The 19,026-nt window shown below is 37.9% G+C and overlaps 1 protein-coding gene across 1 annotated transcript; it reads left to right on the forward strand.

The window, feature by feature from the left end:
- The first annotated feature begins 602 nt into the window (after nt 1-602).
- On the forward strand, nt 603-18,532 carry LOC120632824. The gene is made up of 12 exons (XM_039902846.1): nt 603-820; nt 891-1,042; nt 3,430-3,650; nt 4,933-5,082; nt 6,703-6,811; nt 8,341-8,443; nt 9,331-9,472; nt 10,799-11,059; nt 11,690-11,816; nt 12,458-12,558; nt 13,786-13,917; nt 17,599-18,532. The coding sequence occupies exons 1-12, from the start codon at nt 775-777 to the stop codon at nt 17,681-17,683; spliced, it is 1,629 nt and encodes a 542-aa protein (XP_039758780.1). The 5' UTR covers nt 603-774; the 3' UTR covers nt 17,684-18,532.
- Nucleotides 18,533-19,026: the final 494 nt, after the last annotated feature.

Consider the following 19,026-nt stretch of genomic DNA (forward strand, 5'->3'; position numbering starts at 1 on the left):
TCTCAGATCAGTAAATAATAAATAATTTCAAGTTAATTTTAAAAACGTTAACACTTAACCAATATTTAAAAAACGTGTTATTTAACATCTAGAAAATACCGTTCAGTTAACTTAATGTTACCTCTCCTTTATAAAACTACTAGCCGTCCCGGCGAACTTCGCACCGCGGATCTTTTTTTTTGATGAATGTTATATTTTAGTACTTATCTGTTAGTCCGGAATAGGATACTAACTTCCGGACTAACAGCCGTTCTTGAGTTATAAATGGTGTAACTAACACAACTTACTTTTATATATATAGATTACTCGCTAACTTTTTCTTTAACCACCTGCAAATTTATTTTGTTTTAAATAGTATCGTACATTTGTAAAGCACTTTCAGATTTTGTATTTAGTTATTTAAAAATATTATTGTATTCTCGATGTAAGTGAACTATTGTGTTCTTTTTGAGAAATAAGTGTCTTTAAACCGTGCTTAGATTTTTTTAACTTATGAATTAAAATTAGATCAATAGACAAACGAAATGACGAGCACCTGTCATTTTGCAATTGTCACTATGACGGTGACAGGCGCAAACTCGTACGAAAATACGAAATGAAATTCTAGGACGGGCTTAAGACGCATGATCAATTTTCTGTCTGTCCCTATCTTTTGTAAAGATTTCCCACGGTCAGCGCGAACGACTATCGATTTTAAATAAATAGGACAAAAGTCCTATGGCCCTAAAAATGTGGACTTAGTGTTGAGTTTGTAACTTGGTGTGTAAAACTAAAATGTTCTGTAAAGCAGTGTTGTGTTTGTCGACCTTACACTTTTATAGTAAGTGGAAATGAATATGAAAGAGTGTTTGTGAAAGTGAATGATACAATTTAAAACGCGATCGTTTCAGGTGTAGCAGCACAGGGTGAGTGTACGGATTTGCGGGGCAGGCTCATATCAAACGGGCTTCATTATGTACCCGGCCCGGATACCTGCACCTTGTGCGTGTGTGACGGTGGTCTGCCGAAAGTATGCAAGGCGGTACTGTGCTCTCCTCCTCAGGTAGGCAGTTGCTATGTTTGGTGTGTTACTAACAATTTTTACTTTTATCCTTTTTCAACTTGATTAATTCATTAATAAAAACTGTTTATTAAGATTTAATTGAATGTAAATGAATTCATCTAGGACCCTCAAAATGAAGTTGGAAATTTAGCAATGCTTTATTCATTGTTTGTTGTAAAAATTGACTACTCCATGAAGAGGGGTCAAAATTTAACTGTTCGTATTTCTTGATTTAACAAATTCTTTGTTATTTTTCGTTCACTGTCCATAAGAGTCAATGTAAAAATATAACATTTTATGCAAACAATCTCTGTAACAAATTTTCTATTTGGAACCTTGTCAACTATAAAAAACCAATGTTAAGGTGCTTAAAACTATTTTTTCTACAGCTTTATAACAAATATATGACCAACATTACATCTATACATACAAACAATACAACAAAACAAACCTCAATATATTGCATATTTAACTGTTCCCTAACATATTTGTTATGTCAAGGTTGCACTATGTTCTAAAAATCTCTGAAATCGGGATAATGATTCTGAAACAGGAGCATCAACATTTATTAAAATAATACTATGCTAGGTTGTTGTAAGTGCCCAGGTTCTAGTTAATGATAATGTTATAAAAAAGATACTAACAGATTATTCATAATACATTTTTAATTGCTTATTAATTGTCTAAAATCAGTGCAAAGTGTTTCCCTATAGTGTAGTCATAATAATCAGCCTAACTGTGCCACTGCTGGTCACAGACTACCTTTCTCTGTAGACGAGGGATTGCTAAAATTGGACCCACTTTGCTGCTCCAATGTGAATGCATAGCATGATCTTTAAAATAGTTAAATATAAAATACAGTGTCCCCCATTCCTGTGTGCACTTTGGCAAAGGCCTCCCTCATCTTTGAACATTGGGCGCTGCCCTGTTACTCCTCTTATCCATTAAGCTTCTCGTGTTTGAAATATCATCCTCCTGTCTTTAAGATTCTCTATTTTAACATCCCTGGACAAGCAGGATGATTGCATATAATGTAAAAATCCTCCTTCAATTCAACTTAAATAGAAAAAGTAAGGGTATTTATTGCTATTTTTCTTGTATGGGAGTCCCTAGGATACCACAGTGACTCTCTCTTCTCTACTTCAGCAGTCTAGAACATTTATTGTTGAAGTTGCGTACGCTGTAGTACCTGCAAATATTACCCATAGAAAACATGATAAATTGGACATAGTTATAGAAAAAGATTGAACCCACATTGTGGTTGTCTTTTGACACTTAGGGCTACAAATAAACAAGGTGCAAAGTTGCAAATATGCTGTGTTTTTTCTCACTGAACATTGATATTTGAAAGGCAGCACCTGTCAAATATCAAAGTGAGAAAAAATGTCTATTAATGTATGACAAAACACTTACTATATAGCAATGTAATGCCTTTACTATTTTTTAGGCCCTAAATTCTTAAACATAACGGAAAATGTGTAGCAGCATCCTGTGTTAATGCTATCATTTACTATAATCTCCAACCTGTCTGCTCAACATAGTGATTATGGCCAAACCCTTCTATTGGGAGAGGCATGTAGTCCAGCAGTGGACTGTTCTAGGTTATAGATTTTTTTTAAAATATACTATGATAATACACACATCACCATCTAGCCTCAAAGTAAATTTAGATTGTGTTATGGGTACTAAGATGACTGATGAATATTTTTATAAATAATATACATTACATAAATACTTATAATACACAGATAAACACCCAGAGACAAGACATTCATGTCAAGAGAAAAACATGTTTGTTACGCAAACATTTACCAGTTGCGGTTACCAAATTCACTGTCTCAGAAAGCAGGGTTGTTGCCCACTGCGCCAGTCGGCCGTCAATAAATATCACAAAACTACCTTAATGTGGCTTAGATCTTTTTCATTAAACAATGCCCAATTAATATTTAAAATAACAGCTATGTATATATTATGTGTATTATACGAATAGCTTTAGGTATTATATTATGTTGACAATGGCAACAATAACTGTTGTAGGTACAATGTACATACTGATGTACATTGTACCTACAGCAGTTTCCAGTTTATACAAAGTATTCCAGAATTAGCAACATCTCTCATCATCCCACACTGAATTTAAAAAACCTTATGAATTATACCTATTATCAGTAACAATTTTAGTGTTCAGTGGAGTTACTTGTAAAATAAGAAATAGATAAAGAATAAAAAATGCTGTTACAAATTGTAATAAGCAATAAAAATTACCCCTACTGACTGAGTCAGTACACCTAACTGACAGATCAAAAGCTTTTAGTTTCTGATATCAAACTAGAGTAAATCTGACTATTTTAATGCCCATTTAAAAATTTCTGTCCTTAACTTTACAGGACTGTCGGTCATTCCGCGTGGGAACCACATGCTGCGAGTTCATTTGTCTGGATGATGTGGTAAAGCCCGCTGAAGCCACTGAGGCTAACGTGCGAGTCGCGGCTGGAGGCGCGGCGGCCGTCGTCCTATTGACCGTGGGTCTTGTCGTGTATAGAGTGAGGAAACAAAAGAGGCGTAGACCACGACACACAGAGGACCAGCGAAGCTTGACCAGCATTGGGTGCGTAGTGCTTAATTTGTCATTCTCTAAGTCCAAGTTAGGCAATATGTCAATTCGCTTTGTACTTGTATGTGTGAGTTTGCAGTCTCTTATTATATAAGTAAGCCCCAAAGTAAGCTTAGCTTGTGTTATGGGTACTGAGATAGCTGTTTATGCTGAATATTTTTATGAGTACTAAGATGTTATGGGTACTAAGATAGCTGTTTATGCTGAATATTTTTATGAGTACTAAGATGTTATGGGTACTAAGATAGCTGTTTATGCTGAATATTTTTATGAGTACTAAGATGTTATGGGTACTAAGATAGCTGTTTATGCTGAATATTTTTATGAATATAATACGCATAAATACTTATAATATACAGATAAACACCCAGACATTGAAAAACAATCATGTTCATCACACAAACATATTCCAGTTGTGGGAATCGAACCCACAGCCTAGGACTCAGAAAGCAGGGTCGCTGCCCACTGCGCCAATCGGCCGTCAAATTATTTAAATTAAAAAACCAAAACAAGGAGACTAGACCGTCAGAATGACAGACAAAGTTCCTGTAAAAATACAAAATCACAACAAGCATGTATTTATACAAATAAAAATAATATACAAAAAAAACTCCTTTTTTAAATTTCCATTCACCATTCAGAACAATAGTATAAATTTAAATCACTAGCATTGTCAGCGGCGTTTAGTCTCTGTACCTTGTAACAGGAAAATACATAACTATTAAATACAATGGAAGGAAGTAAGTAAGATTGCAATATAAATGCACTTGGAACTGATAACATATAATTTATGTGATTAAATAACGGACTAAAAATAGATTTTTTTAAAGTTCACAATCTAAAATCGCGTGTTCTATATAGATGTTGTCGGTGAATAGTGGAAGGATTCGGCCTTCGGCCTCCCCGCAAAGCGCTTACGATCTGATTTTTGTGAACTGACATTAAAAAAGCGGTGTTAACCTAGTGGGTAATAGTTAGCCCGTTCAGAGATAACGAGTTCGATCAAATGTAGTGTAAAATGGTAGGAGGTTAACTTGTTATGCTTGACGGCGCGTCGTGGATGGTACGGTAGTAGACCAGAGAAACTTGAGAAATTTTAAATTTCCAAACTGTGGATCGAATCCTGGACCTCCACTCTTAAGCCAGCGCTCACCGCAAGGGAGGTCGTAATTTCGACTTTTAAGGCAATATATATTTAAAGAGTTCTTTATCAACTGGTTTTAAAAATGGTCGCTTAGTCATGTTTTTTCATCGTAACCTTATTTATTATTTAAAGGTACATCAGCGGCAGCATGGGGTACATGGGCGGCGGCTGCGAGGCGACGGCGCTGGGCGCGTGGAAGCCCCCCTCCAACTACCTGCCGAGGGGTGAAGCACCCCCTCCATACGAGGAGGTCATGGCGCAGTGCCGCCAGGAGCCGGTCAGGTTAGTTATGTATGTGAAAACTTCTGACTAACAAATTAATTATAATCTAAGGTTTATTATCAATTATATACTTTGATTAATTTAACATTTTACTAATTCAGATTTTACTTTAAATTCAGATGCAAAGATATTCGATACGTTTTAGAAATAGTTTGATGTCTATGTTACGTATGAAAGAATGCTTAACTAAAGATATGGAAGTATGAAATTCTTGAATCGTTAGGAGCTTTTCGGGCAAGAAATTACTTGGAACCTACTACAATACCCATTGGTGTAGTACCCTATACGCTACTAGCTATATAAAATTGTAATTAAATATACGCAGTGACAACCAGTGTGTATACATATAAGATCAAGGTCACACTGGGTGGGCGACAGAAAAAATATATGTATATTTCTTATTTTAAACAATAATATTGTCCCACTGTTTGTAAAACAGTACATAAAATAACGCCAAAGTACTAATCAATCTAATCCAAAAAATCCAGATCGAATAATGGAGTAAGTAAGAGGCTTTCCTTTCTATACTTATCGACAGGGAGGAGTAGGAAAAGAATAGTACTATTCAATTTAATATCCGATCTAAAGATTTTGGACCCTCTTTTTGTAGAACAGTACATAAAATAACGCCCAAGTACTAATCGATCTAATCCAAAAAATTTCAGATCGAATAATGGAGTTTGTAAGAGGCTCTCCATTCTATACTCATCGACAAGGAGGAGTAGGAAAAGACTAGTACTATTCAATTTAATATCCGATCTAAAGATTTTGGACCCTCTTTTTGTAGAACAGTACATAAAATAACGCCCAAGTACTAATCAATCTTATCCAAAAAATTTCAAATCGAATAATGGAGTTAGTAAGAGGTTATCCTATCTATCCTTATCGACAGGGAGGAGTAGCAAAATAATAGTACTATTCAATTTAATATACTAATAATAATAATAATAAAGAGTTGAATGTTGAGTCGACCGTTATTGTTCCGATCGTCGTTTCAGTCCATGGTCTTCTCGCGAATAGATTCGACCAACATTTTAAGAAGCTTTCGCTTGGTTGTTGGATCAAGGGTCGGATACAGAAGGCAGTAGTCATTGAAACGGCGCGTATTGTGAGGAGGTTCCTCACTGTGGAGCCCTGACCGCCGGTTGCTTGGGCATTCAAAAGCCCCGCAAGCGGAGGGTGGATGTTTTTTTTATAAATTTTTAAATATTGTTTTATTTAATTATATTTTTAAGCATTGTTAAGAATTAAAAATTAAAAAGAATAAATGATAGAAATAATAATAAAATAATAATTATAAATAATAGCAGTGCATTGCTCTACTGGGATCAAATGATTATCACTGACAGGTATTTTACTAATAGTCCTTATATAGTGCTAGTCGATCGATCAGTGCGCCTTGCAATAATTGTTGACATTACGATAATGTGGTGAAAGCTGAAAAGGAAAGAGTATCTAAATACTTGGAGCTTCCTTACGAGATTACCGCCATGTGGAATGTTGAGTCGACCGTTATTGTTCGATGGTCATTTTCGACGACTGAGACATAATTGCAATTGCAGACTTGGGCACTACTCTCTGCATTCGTTGACATTGCTATCTTGTGTTCACGTTTTATAGAGTCAGCAACGAGACGTCGTTTCACCGAACTTACGCCGCGGCTGTGGAGGCTCGCGATGACGTATGCGCCTCGCACGCTTACGTTAACCTTCCGAGGCCGATCGCTCAGGTCAGCCAGTCCCTTCACTTAAAAGTACCTTTAATTATGTTTTTATTGTAAACTAGAAAGAAAGAAAGAAAAAAAGAAAAAAAAATTAATAACACCACATATGTTATGTGTGGCTAGCTGTCTGTCCCTTCGTACTTACTACTTGTATCTGATGAGTAAACTTTCCCATACATTTTCTATTTATGCTTTATTCTCCTTAAATTTAGCCCACGACTGCACTACTGTAGTGCGAGCCAAATTCAACATAAACACCGAAATAAACGGCTCATAACACACTAAATTGGCACTAAAGATACTACTGTTTTAAGCTGGGTCGCGCATTCCGCTGGACGTTATTGCTCAGCTTTAGCGCAGCAAACTCAAAAATAGAAGTATTGACAGTGTAATTGATGTCACGACAATTCAAAATTGGCGCAGTCGGTACAGTACAATTCTACTCAATGGTTAATGTATTGTAATTATTTTATAGTAATTATTGGTGGACGAAGCCGATCGCACACCTAATTGTAATTGGAAAACCATCGCCTATTATATTACAGAGCAAAATTTTGCAGGGCGTACAAGAAACACGACCTTCAAATTGCCCTGCCTGTCTCGCTAATGATTACATATTACACTTTAGTTAGGTTAGGCAATTAGTTAGGCCGCTAAGATGTTGATGTTGCATCTCTGTAGGGCAGAAAAGTAAAAAAGTAAAGTCAAAGTCAAAGTCAAAAATATCTTTATTCAAGTAGGCCCATAGGTGGCACTTTTGATGCGTACATAAGAATTACACGGTAGTGAGATGATGGCGATAACCACATTCGTAAACGTAAAACTAAAGGTACGGGGGTTCCAAACGCGTCCTGGTCTAAGAAGAAGCCCACAACAAACTTACCCGGGGTTTTATTTTGCTATCACCATCTCACAATGTCATTTTAAATTATTAGAAGAGCAACCTGGTTAGAGCAATAATTTACAGTCAAGCTTTTTTTATCGATTACGTAGTCCTTTATACTATAATAGGACTTTTCTATAAGCTTACGTTTAATACAAACTTTGAACTTTTTAAGAGACATCTCCAAGAAGTCAATTGGTAGTTTAAGTAAATGTCGCCATCACGGCTGCACTGTGTCACTGAAATTGGCGCAATCGGCATAATATAATTTTACTCAATGGTCGTCAATGTATTGTAATTCAATGTAAAAAGATAGTGAACGATTAGAAATAAGCAAACGTGCGAGTTGTTGTCTCGCAAAAAGCATCCTAAATAGCCGGTTAATAAATTAATCGGCAATGTTTTACGTTGGCTCGCGCAATACAGTGCTGGCACCATTTACCGAACAGTGCTGACCATGTGCTCATCATGGGAGCAGCGAAGCTATAAACAAATATGTATGTTGGTAGAGTCACTACAAACATACATACTTGACGTTTCAAAAGTGCTTATAAAGTAAGCCTACTTGAAATAAATGAATTTGAATTTGAATTTGGCGCAGTCGACACGATACATTTCAACGCAATGATTATTTGTACTTGTATGTTAACAGATAGCAAACACTCAGAACTGCTACAACGCGCCACTTTTGCAGCAAGTGCATCCGACTGAAGTCCGTGAGGCGACCCTCGTTCCTCACCCCTTGGCCCAAAACAGTGAGTTTTACAGTTAAACCAGGATCTGAATGTAGCGCCATGTACCTACCCTTTTCCGACTCTAATTTGTCCTACCTGTAACATTTATCTTGCATCTATGGCGGTCTCTAAGTTAACTCACTAGATGGCGCCACAAAATCCTGCATCGCGCGATCGAGTTTTCAGAAATCTGGACCAAGCAAACAGTCAAATTTAAATGGTTGGATCTTGGTCCCCGAGCACAACTCCAGCTTTCGATTGTTACTACATTTTTTGTGCTAACACACACGCTGGCTGAACACTACGAGATAGATCAAGATAATGTACGAGAGTATTGTGAATCTTAAAAGGTTACAAAAAAGTCTGGGAATACCGATTTAATCTTTTACGTTTTACAAAAAAATATCCTATTTAAGAAACTATTCTAAACAATACAGTATTATTCCTTATCCAATTAAATACATTAGGTACGTTGCGCATTTGATGAGGATCAAAGTTGTTCATTATAGCATATCATGATGATGATGAAATAAAAAATACCAGAAAGATGCCTTGTAGATCCTATCATGAAATCTAATCACTTTTGTTTAAAATCCAGTACTAATTTATGTCTCTAAATGACATTACACGCTGAAACCAAGTTCATGTGATCAGCGAAACATTCCCTGTGGCCGAACCGCTGCGAGTTAGCGAGTCGTGACGTAGATATTGAATATTTTATATTTCACAAACTATGGAGTTAAAAGAACAAGTCGTACAACAAATCGGTAAACGTATTTGGTATTTTTTATTTGACTTTTTAGTTTGTATAACATTAATTTCATAGGCCGGTTTTATTGTTAAAAAAAATTTCTAATTTTATTCTGCATGATAATATGATTGTGATTTAAATTGTTGTGACTGGCCAGTGGGGGGTGCGGCGGGGGCGGTAATGGGCGGCGCACGACTTACGGGCTCGCTGGGTGCCATCAGCGCACGGCTGAGCGTGCCGCGAGACGACCACGAGCGGCCGCACAACGTGCCGGGCTTCTACACAACGCACACTGCGCTGTATGTATCTATCAATCAATCAACCAATATCCTCTGAAATTACACTGGTGGGTCACTCCCTAAGGGAGGCGTCTCCCATAGGGAGGGTTTGCATGTACCCCAATGCAGAAATTATAAATTCCCAAATTGCTTCTGATGGGAACTCCCACTCCCAAAGTGCTCGAAAGCGCGAAAAGTAGTATAAATAAATAAATAAAGATTTCAGAAATAGATTTATATAGATTACAAGCGGAACCGTGAGAAGTTGTCTTCCCCGGTAAAGCAGCGCCACCTACCGGGTCCAATTTTATCTTCAATTCGTGCACGAATATGTCAAGACCTAAATTAGCCAAATCGGCCCAGCCATTCTCGAGTTTTAGTGAGACTAACGAACAGCATTTCATTTTTATATATATATATATATAAAGAGATAGATAGATAGATAGGCTAATGATAATTAACTATGGTTCATTAGCCTATAAAAATATTTGTTTAATTCAGGTTCAAATAACACTATAACAGTCTACTGCTAGACTAAAGGCCTTTCCCAACGGGAGGGTTTTCCCATAATCAACACGCTGGGCAGACGAGTTGTGGATCGAAGTAAATGGTAGTAGTAGCACAGACGACGCTGCTGCCCGTTTTCCTTTATATTCCCTTAGACGTACGACACCCGCGAGTGGAAGAGGGCTGGTGACAACTGTATTCCGATCTGTCCTGAAAAACCTGTCTATCTTATTTGGCCGCAGTAAAACAACAAATATAATATACGTACCGCTAAAGTTTAAAAAAGGAACGCTCTTCTGGCTTCGGTGTTTCCTGATTCATGCAACTTGAATGCTTTCAAGGCAAGAGTGAATAGTCAATTTCTAGGCAAGCGCGCCCCTACTTAGGTCGCATCATTGCTTTACGTCAGGCATGATAGTTGTCAAGCGCAAGTCTATCTTATATCTTGTATATATATAAAAGTGAAAGTGTGTGGGTATGTTCCGTATAGGCTTCGAAACGGCTGAACCGATTTCACTTTCTCTTCTATTCTATTCTCGAGCGGGTGCTCGAAAATAGAATGAGAATGAATACGGAGAGAAATAAATGATTTAATATATTATGAGGCTTCGCTATAAAATATATATCTTTATATATATATTTCTTGTGTGCGTGTGTATGTCACTGAACTCCTCCTAAACGGCTGGACCGATTTGAATGAATTTTTTGGTATGCGTTTGGGTGGCACCCTGGATGGTTTAGATTCACAAATCAGCCCCACAGATGGCGCTGGGGTCCGCTTGTATGTATGTATAAACAGAAACACTTTCGCATTTATAATATTAGTATGAACCTGCCCAGTCATAGAACGATCCCGCGCATCTCCACTGCGGTGGACACATCGACGTTGGAGGCCATGGGTCTTGGCTTCACGCGTGCGGACCGCTCGCTGCAGGGCGAGGTGCGGCGATCCTTCCACCGGCCGGTCGACCGCGCGGACCGCATCGACCGCATCGACCGCGCCAACACCGGCCGCAGCGTACCACGCAACTTGAACATCGCGTCAACCGCCGCAACCGCCGCGTCCACGCCGGAACCGCACCGACTGGAGACTGATGATGCGTTAGTAACAAAATTAACCGCAGATCTTTCAAATAGTAGAGTAGATTAGTAAACCAGCACTGGCCGCAGCGTAAAACGCAATTTGAACATCGCGTCAACCGCCGCAACCGCCGCGTCCACGCTAGAACCGCACCGACTGGAGACTGATGATGCGTTAGTTACAAAATTATCCGCAGATCTTTCAAGCAGTAGAGTAGATTAGTAAACCAGCACCGGCCGCAGCGTACCACGCAACTTGAACATCGCGTCAACCGCCGCAACCGCCGCGTCCACGCCGGAACCGCGCCGACTGGAGACTGATGATGCGTTAGTTACAAAATTAACCGCAGATCTTTCAAACAGCGAGATCTTTAACAAAGAGATAAAGAATGTATACTTTAGAGCACACCAAGGATATACAGAAACGACTTTTGACGAAAGGTGTAATTATTGTTAAATATAACTTGCATACTACTCCACAGGTTAGCCTGCTACCATCTAAGACCGCATCATCACTTACCACCAAATTATTGCAATCAAAGGCTAACTTGTAGTGTCGTTAACTGTTATTAAGGCGTGTAAGGGTGGTCTTAGAGCTAAAGCGATTTCCACCGGAAAACCTTCTATATTCTTTATACCTTCTTTGTGCAGAATATCGTTACGTTCGATGACGGGACGTGCGCGTGCGCATAGCGAGGAGCAGGACGCGAAGCCCAAACCGCAGCCCGAGGCGCCTGCGCACGCCAACCATCCCACCCTGCCGCTCACCGTAGACAAGGTGACATAAATTCAAATTAAAAAATCTTTGTTCATGTAGGCCTATAACAGGCCCCTATGCGTTCATACATACGCGTTGTGTGGTAATGGTGATAACGAAGCGGTGATAGCCCAGTGTTCAAAGCGGTGACAATCGGTGGTTAGGACTTCGGTTCCACTGTCGAGGGCTGAGTTCTAATCCCAGCACGCATCTCTCACTTTTTAAGTTATGCGCATTTTAAGTAGTTAAAATATTTAATTGTATAGCTTTAAAACAGCAAAACATTGTGACGAAACCTACATGCCTGAGAGTTCTCCATAATGTTCTCAAAGGCATGTGAAGTTCACCAATTCGCACTGCGCCAGCGCGGACTGAGACCGGAAACCTTCTCATTGTCAGAGGAGACCCTTGCCCGCCCTGTAGTGCGCTGATAATGGGTTTATATGATGATGGTGATACGCACGCACCACCCACAAACACATTCACAGTGAAACACATACACACGCATATACACACACAAACGCACAACCATAAACACACACCCGTACACTCCCTCCCATACATCCACACACAAATCCACAAACACACCCACACACACACACACACACACGCACACGCACACACACACAATTTTTATTATTACATACATTGTTTGTCTGCAGCCATCGTGCGTGTGCAGTTATGAGGGAAGCGCGCGTGCTGAGGACGCGGACGACTATCGCAACGAGTGCGAGAACTGCCACTCCACCAACAACCCATCAGGGTAATTTTTTTTTGTCTTGGTGGATAACAAGATGGCGGTTATATGGTACTCCCTCCCAGGTTAAACCCGAACTAAAAACTAACACACAAAATCCCTCTTGTTGGCTTTACGAATACCCATAGATTGGCATCCCAACTGAGTGACGCGCTTAAGAGGAGGGCATCGGGACAGCTTGATCCCCTCAACAGTCATTATCAAAGATCTAACGCCCTGGGTGGGCCTTGGCTTGGTCAACCAAATTTCTCAATCGGAGGCGGTCCGATGCAGCTTCCTTCTAACTCCGAAATCCCAAAACCCTTATTTCCTTCTTAACTACATCACTCTACCGACCCCTAGGTCGTCCACGGCCGATACGCAACTCCAATACGCCCTCGATCAACCTCTTTGGGGCTCCCGTACCGTCTATGGGCTGCACATGTCCCGCCCATATTGGTTATAATGTATGTAATGTATGTAATGTTAAACCATTCAGTTAATGACGGGTATTTACATAACATTACAAACATTCACAACTCAGTTTGCGATGGAGAAAGCTACGATTTTACTTCAACCTTTCTGGTTTTTCTAGGGTCTACTCATTTGTTATTCGATCACGTACAGAAGTTATCTAATAGAATAGGTATTTTCTATTAAACCCTATAAATGTACATTAATAGAGTAAACAAATTCATTTTTTTTATTCTACTACAAGTTAGCCCTTAACTGCAATCTCACCTTGTGGTAAATGATGATGCAGTCTCAGATGGTAGCGGGCAAACCTGTTAGGAAGTATAGTAGTCATACCCCTTAACGGTTTCTACGCGACATCGCACCGAAATACTAAATCGCTAGCGGCACGTTTTTGACGGTAGGGTGGTAACTAGCCACGGCCTCCCACCAAAAAAACTTAGTCCAGACATTGTAAAAAAAAAAGTGACCCCAGATTAAGGGGCTATGCTCAAACTTGAATTTCAGCAGGCATCGTCTAATCCTTCCAAGCACTTTATCAGCAATAGAGTTATACAAATGTGGAATGCCTTGCCTTGAATCAGTTTAAGAATAGACTGGATATACATCAAAAAGACAAGAGCACAAGAAATGATATAGACGCATCAGCGAAAGCTCCTTGGTCTATTATATAATAATAATAATTATTATTATTGTGGTGTGCAAAGGCAGTCTTATCGCTTAAGCGACCTGCAGTATGAACTTCTGTTATAAAGATGAAGGTCTTCTGTTATATTCCAGATGGGAGGAGTCTGCGGACGGCGCGGAGGGTTCGGGCTGGGGCGGCACGCAGACCCTACAAAGACGTGCTCCCCCGCCGCCCGCGCCGCCCCCCGCCACTGCCACCCTTCCGCAGCCGGTCACTAGACACGGGTAAGGACCCAGGATAACACTTCGAAACGTTTTTTTTTTTTTTTTATTTATTTATCAAATAAAGCAATTACAATAAAATGGTTAGTATAAAAACACCGAAAAAACCGCAGAGGTTTGTTCTCGGTGCCTATCTGCAACGATTACCTAAGGTGTTAATTAAAAGAATAAAACCAGCTGTGGGAAAAACATACTGCTACATTGTAGAACGATAGGAACCAAGTAAGACTCTCAATTTTAATTTCTAATAGTAGTACCAAAATAATATAAACTATACGAGATACAAAAGAGTCAGCCAACTAACTTCGCTAAAAAGTATTCTTTGAGTTTACGCTTAATGTTTTTAATATTTACATTTTGGATCAACGTTGAAGGTAGTTCGTTCATGAATCGCGGAACCAAAAAGGCGGTCGTACGCTCACCGTATGTATTGTTAGCGCGCGTAATGAGCATGCGGTTGGCAGTCATCGTCCGCGTATGTACAGGATGTTCATTTTTCCGGAGTATCTTCTTATTAAAGAACTCATTTTTCAATAAAGTATATTTAAACTGTTCCTGAACAGGTAATGTTTTACAATGATTAAAAAGCCCTAGATCATTACCGTCGTATTTAGATTTAATGGAATGTGAGACAATAGCTTTTAATATTCTTAACTGTAAGCTATATATGTTATTGAGATAAGTTTTATAAGTACGACCGTAGCTACTGAGACCATATTGTACGTAAGTAAGAGCGAACGAGTTATATAGCATTAATTTGATTTTAAATGGAATCCGTCGATTTAAAATAGTTATATTTGCGAGAAATTGCCTCAGTTTATTACATACGTAGTCTATGTGGAAACTCCAGTTGAATTTGCAGTCAATAGTAAGACCAAGATAGGTATATCGGTCGACTAGCTCAATCGAAGGGCACTTACATGAATTATAATTTACACTGTGTAGACAAGCATGATCGTGAGCTATAATATTTTTAAAGGGAATGAATTTTAGATATGGTGATCTAATATGAATCAGTTTGGTTTTTTTCACATTAAGAACTAAGCCCGCATCGTGACACCACATGGTCAGGGTGTTAAAATCCATCTGCAATGCTTCACAGATCTTGTCAGGGTCCCGACCAGGAAAGATGATGCAAGTATCGTCCGCGAATTGGTAACATGAACAATGCTTTATACAGTTGCTGTTACCTCTTTCTATATGTGTGCTCGCATCTTCGTCCACGTACAACTCCTTTTTTTTTCTCTATATAATCAAAATCAAAATTCACTAACTTATAACTTTATAATATTGGCGACGGCCAAAAGTTCTTATTATTTATTAACTTTTATTTTCCTTATTCGTTTTTACATTTTTATTTTCATTTATCACTCGAGACTATTTAACACAAGTTGCGACTTTGTTGAACGTCCGCCTTCGAATCCCTTAATTTTCGTAGAATGGTGCCATCTTTGCCATCTTTTGTTGTGTGTAAATTGTTGTTGATCGCGTGATATTCAGCAAAAGCGAACCGGAAACGAACTTGCAGTCCTTGTTAAATCTTATACAATTTACTTAATATTATTATAATTATTCATTTAGTCTATTTTAAATGAGTGTATAAATACTATTACAAATCTCATGTGGGTTGTACATGTTGTTTTATATATTGAAATAATATTATGACAGTAAATAATCTTGAATCTAGCCATACTTTTTAATGAATGTGTTGATAGAGGTACTTTTCCAAATTTAATGAAACATAGTAAACTTATACCTCTATTTAAATCTGGCAATAAAAACGGCATTAACAATTACAGACCCATTTCAATCTTACCAGCTCTTAGTAAGGTCTTTGAAAAAATTATATTAAATCAACTTTTGAATCACTTCAATGTAAATAACTTACTACATCCGGAGCAGTACGGTTTTACTAAAGGTCGTAGCACCACGGATGCAGGCGCTAAACTTTTAAAACATGTGTACGATGCCTGGGAACGTTCGCAGAATGCCATTGGTGTTTTTTGTGATCTATCCAAAGCATTCGATTGTGTCGATCATAAAACCTTGCTTCTTAAACTAGCCCATTATGGTATCAAAAACGTTGCACTAAATTTGGTTGCCTCTTATCTCAGTGACAGAACCCAAAGGGTTTGCATAAAAGACATTAAGTCGCAGGGGTCGGCTACGTCAATGGGTGTCCCACAGGGTTCAATCTTGGGTCCCTTTCTATTTTTGGTGTATATAAATGATCTACCACACCATGTCAGTGAAACCTGTGACATTGTACTGTTTGCTGATGATACATCTCTAATTTTTAAAACTGATAGAGGTAGAGACAACTCTGACGATGTAAGCCGTGCTATGTCGCATGTGTCGCACTGGTTTACTGTCAATAATTTACTTTTAAATGCAAAAAAAACTAAGTGTGTGGAATTTATTTTACCAAATGTAAAGAAAGTTAATAAAAATATAATAATAAATGGAGAATCACTAAAAATGGAAGATTCCACAGTTTTTCTGGGCATGACCTTGGATTGTAAGCTTCAGTGGGGTACCCATATAGATACACTAGCAGGTAAACTAAGCTCGACTGCCTACGCCGTCAGGAAAATTAGACAGATTACTGACGTAGAAACAGCAAGACTTGTTTACTTCGCGTACTTTCATAGTGTGATGTCTTACGGGATCTTATTATGGGGCAAAGCTGCTGATATTGAAACTATATTCATATTGCAGAAAAGAGCTGTACGGTCAATATATAAACTTAAATCACGTGAATCCCTCCGTGAAAAATTTAAAGAAATTGGTATACTTACGGTAGCCTCACAATACATTTATAACAATATAGTATTTGTAAGACAACATATTAGTCTTTATAAACAAAAAGTGGATATAAACAGTCGACTTACAAGAAATGGTCATAAATTAGTGACATCTGCATATCGTCTGCGAAAGGTGCAGAAATCATTTGTGGGATTGAGTATACGCTTTTATAATATGATTCCTAACGTCATTTTGGACCCACCAATCCATAAGTTTAAAGAATGTGTTAAAACACATTTATTACAGCGAGGTTATTATACAATTGATGAGTTTCTTAATGACAAGGTTGCTTGGAAGCATCCGGCTCCGCTTTCATCTCTCACAAGATAGAAAAATGAATGTTAAAATATAAAATGTAAATTTTTGATGTTGGAAAAGAGCAACTGCTGAGTTTCTTGCCGGCTTCTTCTCGGTAGAATCTGCCTTCCGAACCGGTGGTAGAGTCACTACACACGGACAGACTTGACGTTTCAAAAGTGCTTGTATTAGGCCTACTTTAAATAAATGAATTTTGAATTTTGAATTTTGAATTTTGACTTCATAAATAACCCTAACAAAAGCACTAACTGTGATTCTACCAAGAAGAAGCCAGCTAGAAACTCAGCAGGTGCTCTTTTTCAACAGCAACATTTAACACTTATTTTTCTATCCTATTTTTAGAGAAGACCTAGGTAGTCTTCCCTAAAATAAGATAGCATTACTAAATGAAATCTGTCGTCTAAAGACAGGTTAGCTTGATTATTAACTTGGGGCGTAATGTACAACTTACTTCGGCCTGTACCATTCTTCCGTACCTTTTTTTTTTTTTTTTAAATTTCATTACTTTCAACAGTGGAAAACAGGTGAAACGCAATTAAGGTGTTAATAATTTGTCCATAGACGTAACACAATGGACAATCCATCGAACTGGGAGAATTGGTTCAACACAATCCCGGACTCCGACACCGAATCCGAGGAGGAATGAGACGCGACCACATTGCTGTAAATCTTTAACTAGTGCATCCACACATGTGCGTTTTCATCTTGTTTTTGCGTCTTCGTAATCGTGTATCATGTTCTAAGGCTGTTCACACACTGTCAATATTATTGTCTTTACCTATATTGAAATTGTGCAAAATATTGTCAAAAATATTGATGTGTATGCGGGCAGCCTAAAGGGATTTTAACAACATATAATAAGACATTGTAAGTAATTTGCAAAAGCGATCCTGAGTAATGAATTTCCTCCATACAAGCATTGAGGAAAGTAATAAAACCATTTAAAATATATATTTACATATATATTCATATCATGCTACTACATATTTTCAATATATGTGTCAATAAATATTTAAACAATTACCAGTAAACCCAACCGGCAAACCTCGTTTTAACGCAGACCGTAAAAGCAGCGCCGTCGTCTTGCTCGAATTATAGCTAAGTTATTAATAATACAAAAAAGAACCATACAAAACGGTCAAGCCATTTTAGTGAAGAATAAATACAAACGCACATACTTTAACTGTTCAATAACAAGCACACAAGCAATATTATTGGCAATATGCATAATTTTGTCAATAATATTTACGTGTTTGCTGACAGCCAAAGAGAAGGAGGCGTTGGCGTTTTGCTTTGGAAAGTGTTTTATGATATCGGTCATGGTTTTTATTACTAAGAAGTTATGTTTAATGCAACTTTTTGCGATCCGGGACTACACGATACAAAACACGCGTGCAGATCTTGATTTAAAATTAGAAGACACAAGATCATAATAAAAGCGCACAAGTGTGGAAACGCTTAATGTAACCTATAGTTATTTTATTCTTACCTGTCTTTTAATGTAAAAAATCTTTCCGATGCTTTAAGTGTCAAGGATGTTTAAAAAGAAAAGGAAAAAAGTCTGTTATATATAAAAAGAGATTGTTTTTATGCACTTTTTTCTTTTTATTTCGTGTCTCTATATTATTGTTTAAAATGATTTTGACTAAAAAGTATATGTGGATTGATTAAATTGGGACAGGTAAGAAAAAATGGACTATGAATTTGATATACATCTAGGGTCCTAGTTCTGTGGACTATCTAAATCGTTCACGTAATTCCCATTCATTTTCATATATTTTCTTATACGTATTCAACTTTGGATAGCCTGCTTAGCTAGAAAAGGCTCTTAATATTACATCAAACAAGAGTTGATTTATGTAGATATGCGGTTATTTGTAAAAAATGGCGATACGCTCAGTTGTTTCTGCGTTTTCTTAAAAAAGTTTATTCCTTTGTTAAAAACAAATATAGGTTTCAAATAAATGTAGGCATTATAAGAGTGTACGA

The sequence above is a fragment of the Pararge aegeria genome, chromosome 20 (genome assembly GCF_905163445.1).
Source record: "Pararge aegeria chromosome 20, ilParAegt1.1, whole genome shotgun sequence".
NCBI lineage: Eukaryota > Metazoa > Arthropoda > Insecta > Lepidoptera > Nymphalidae > Pararge > Pararge aegeria.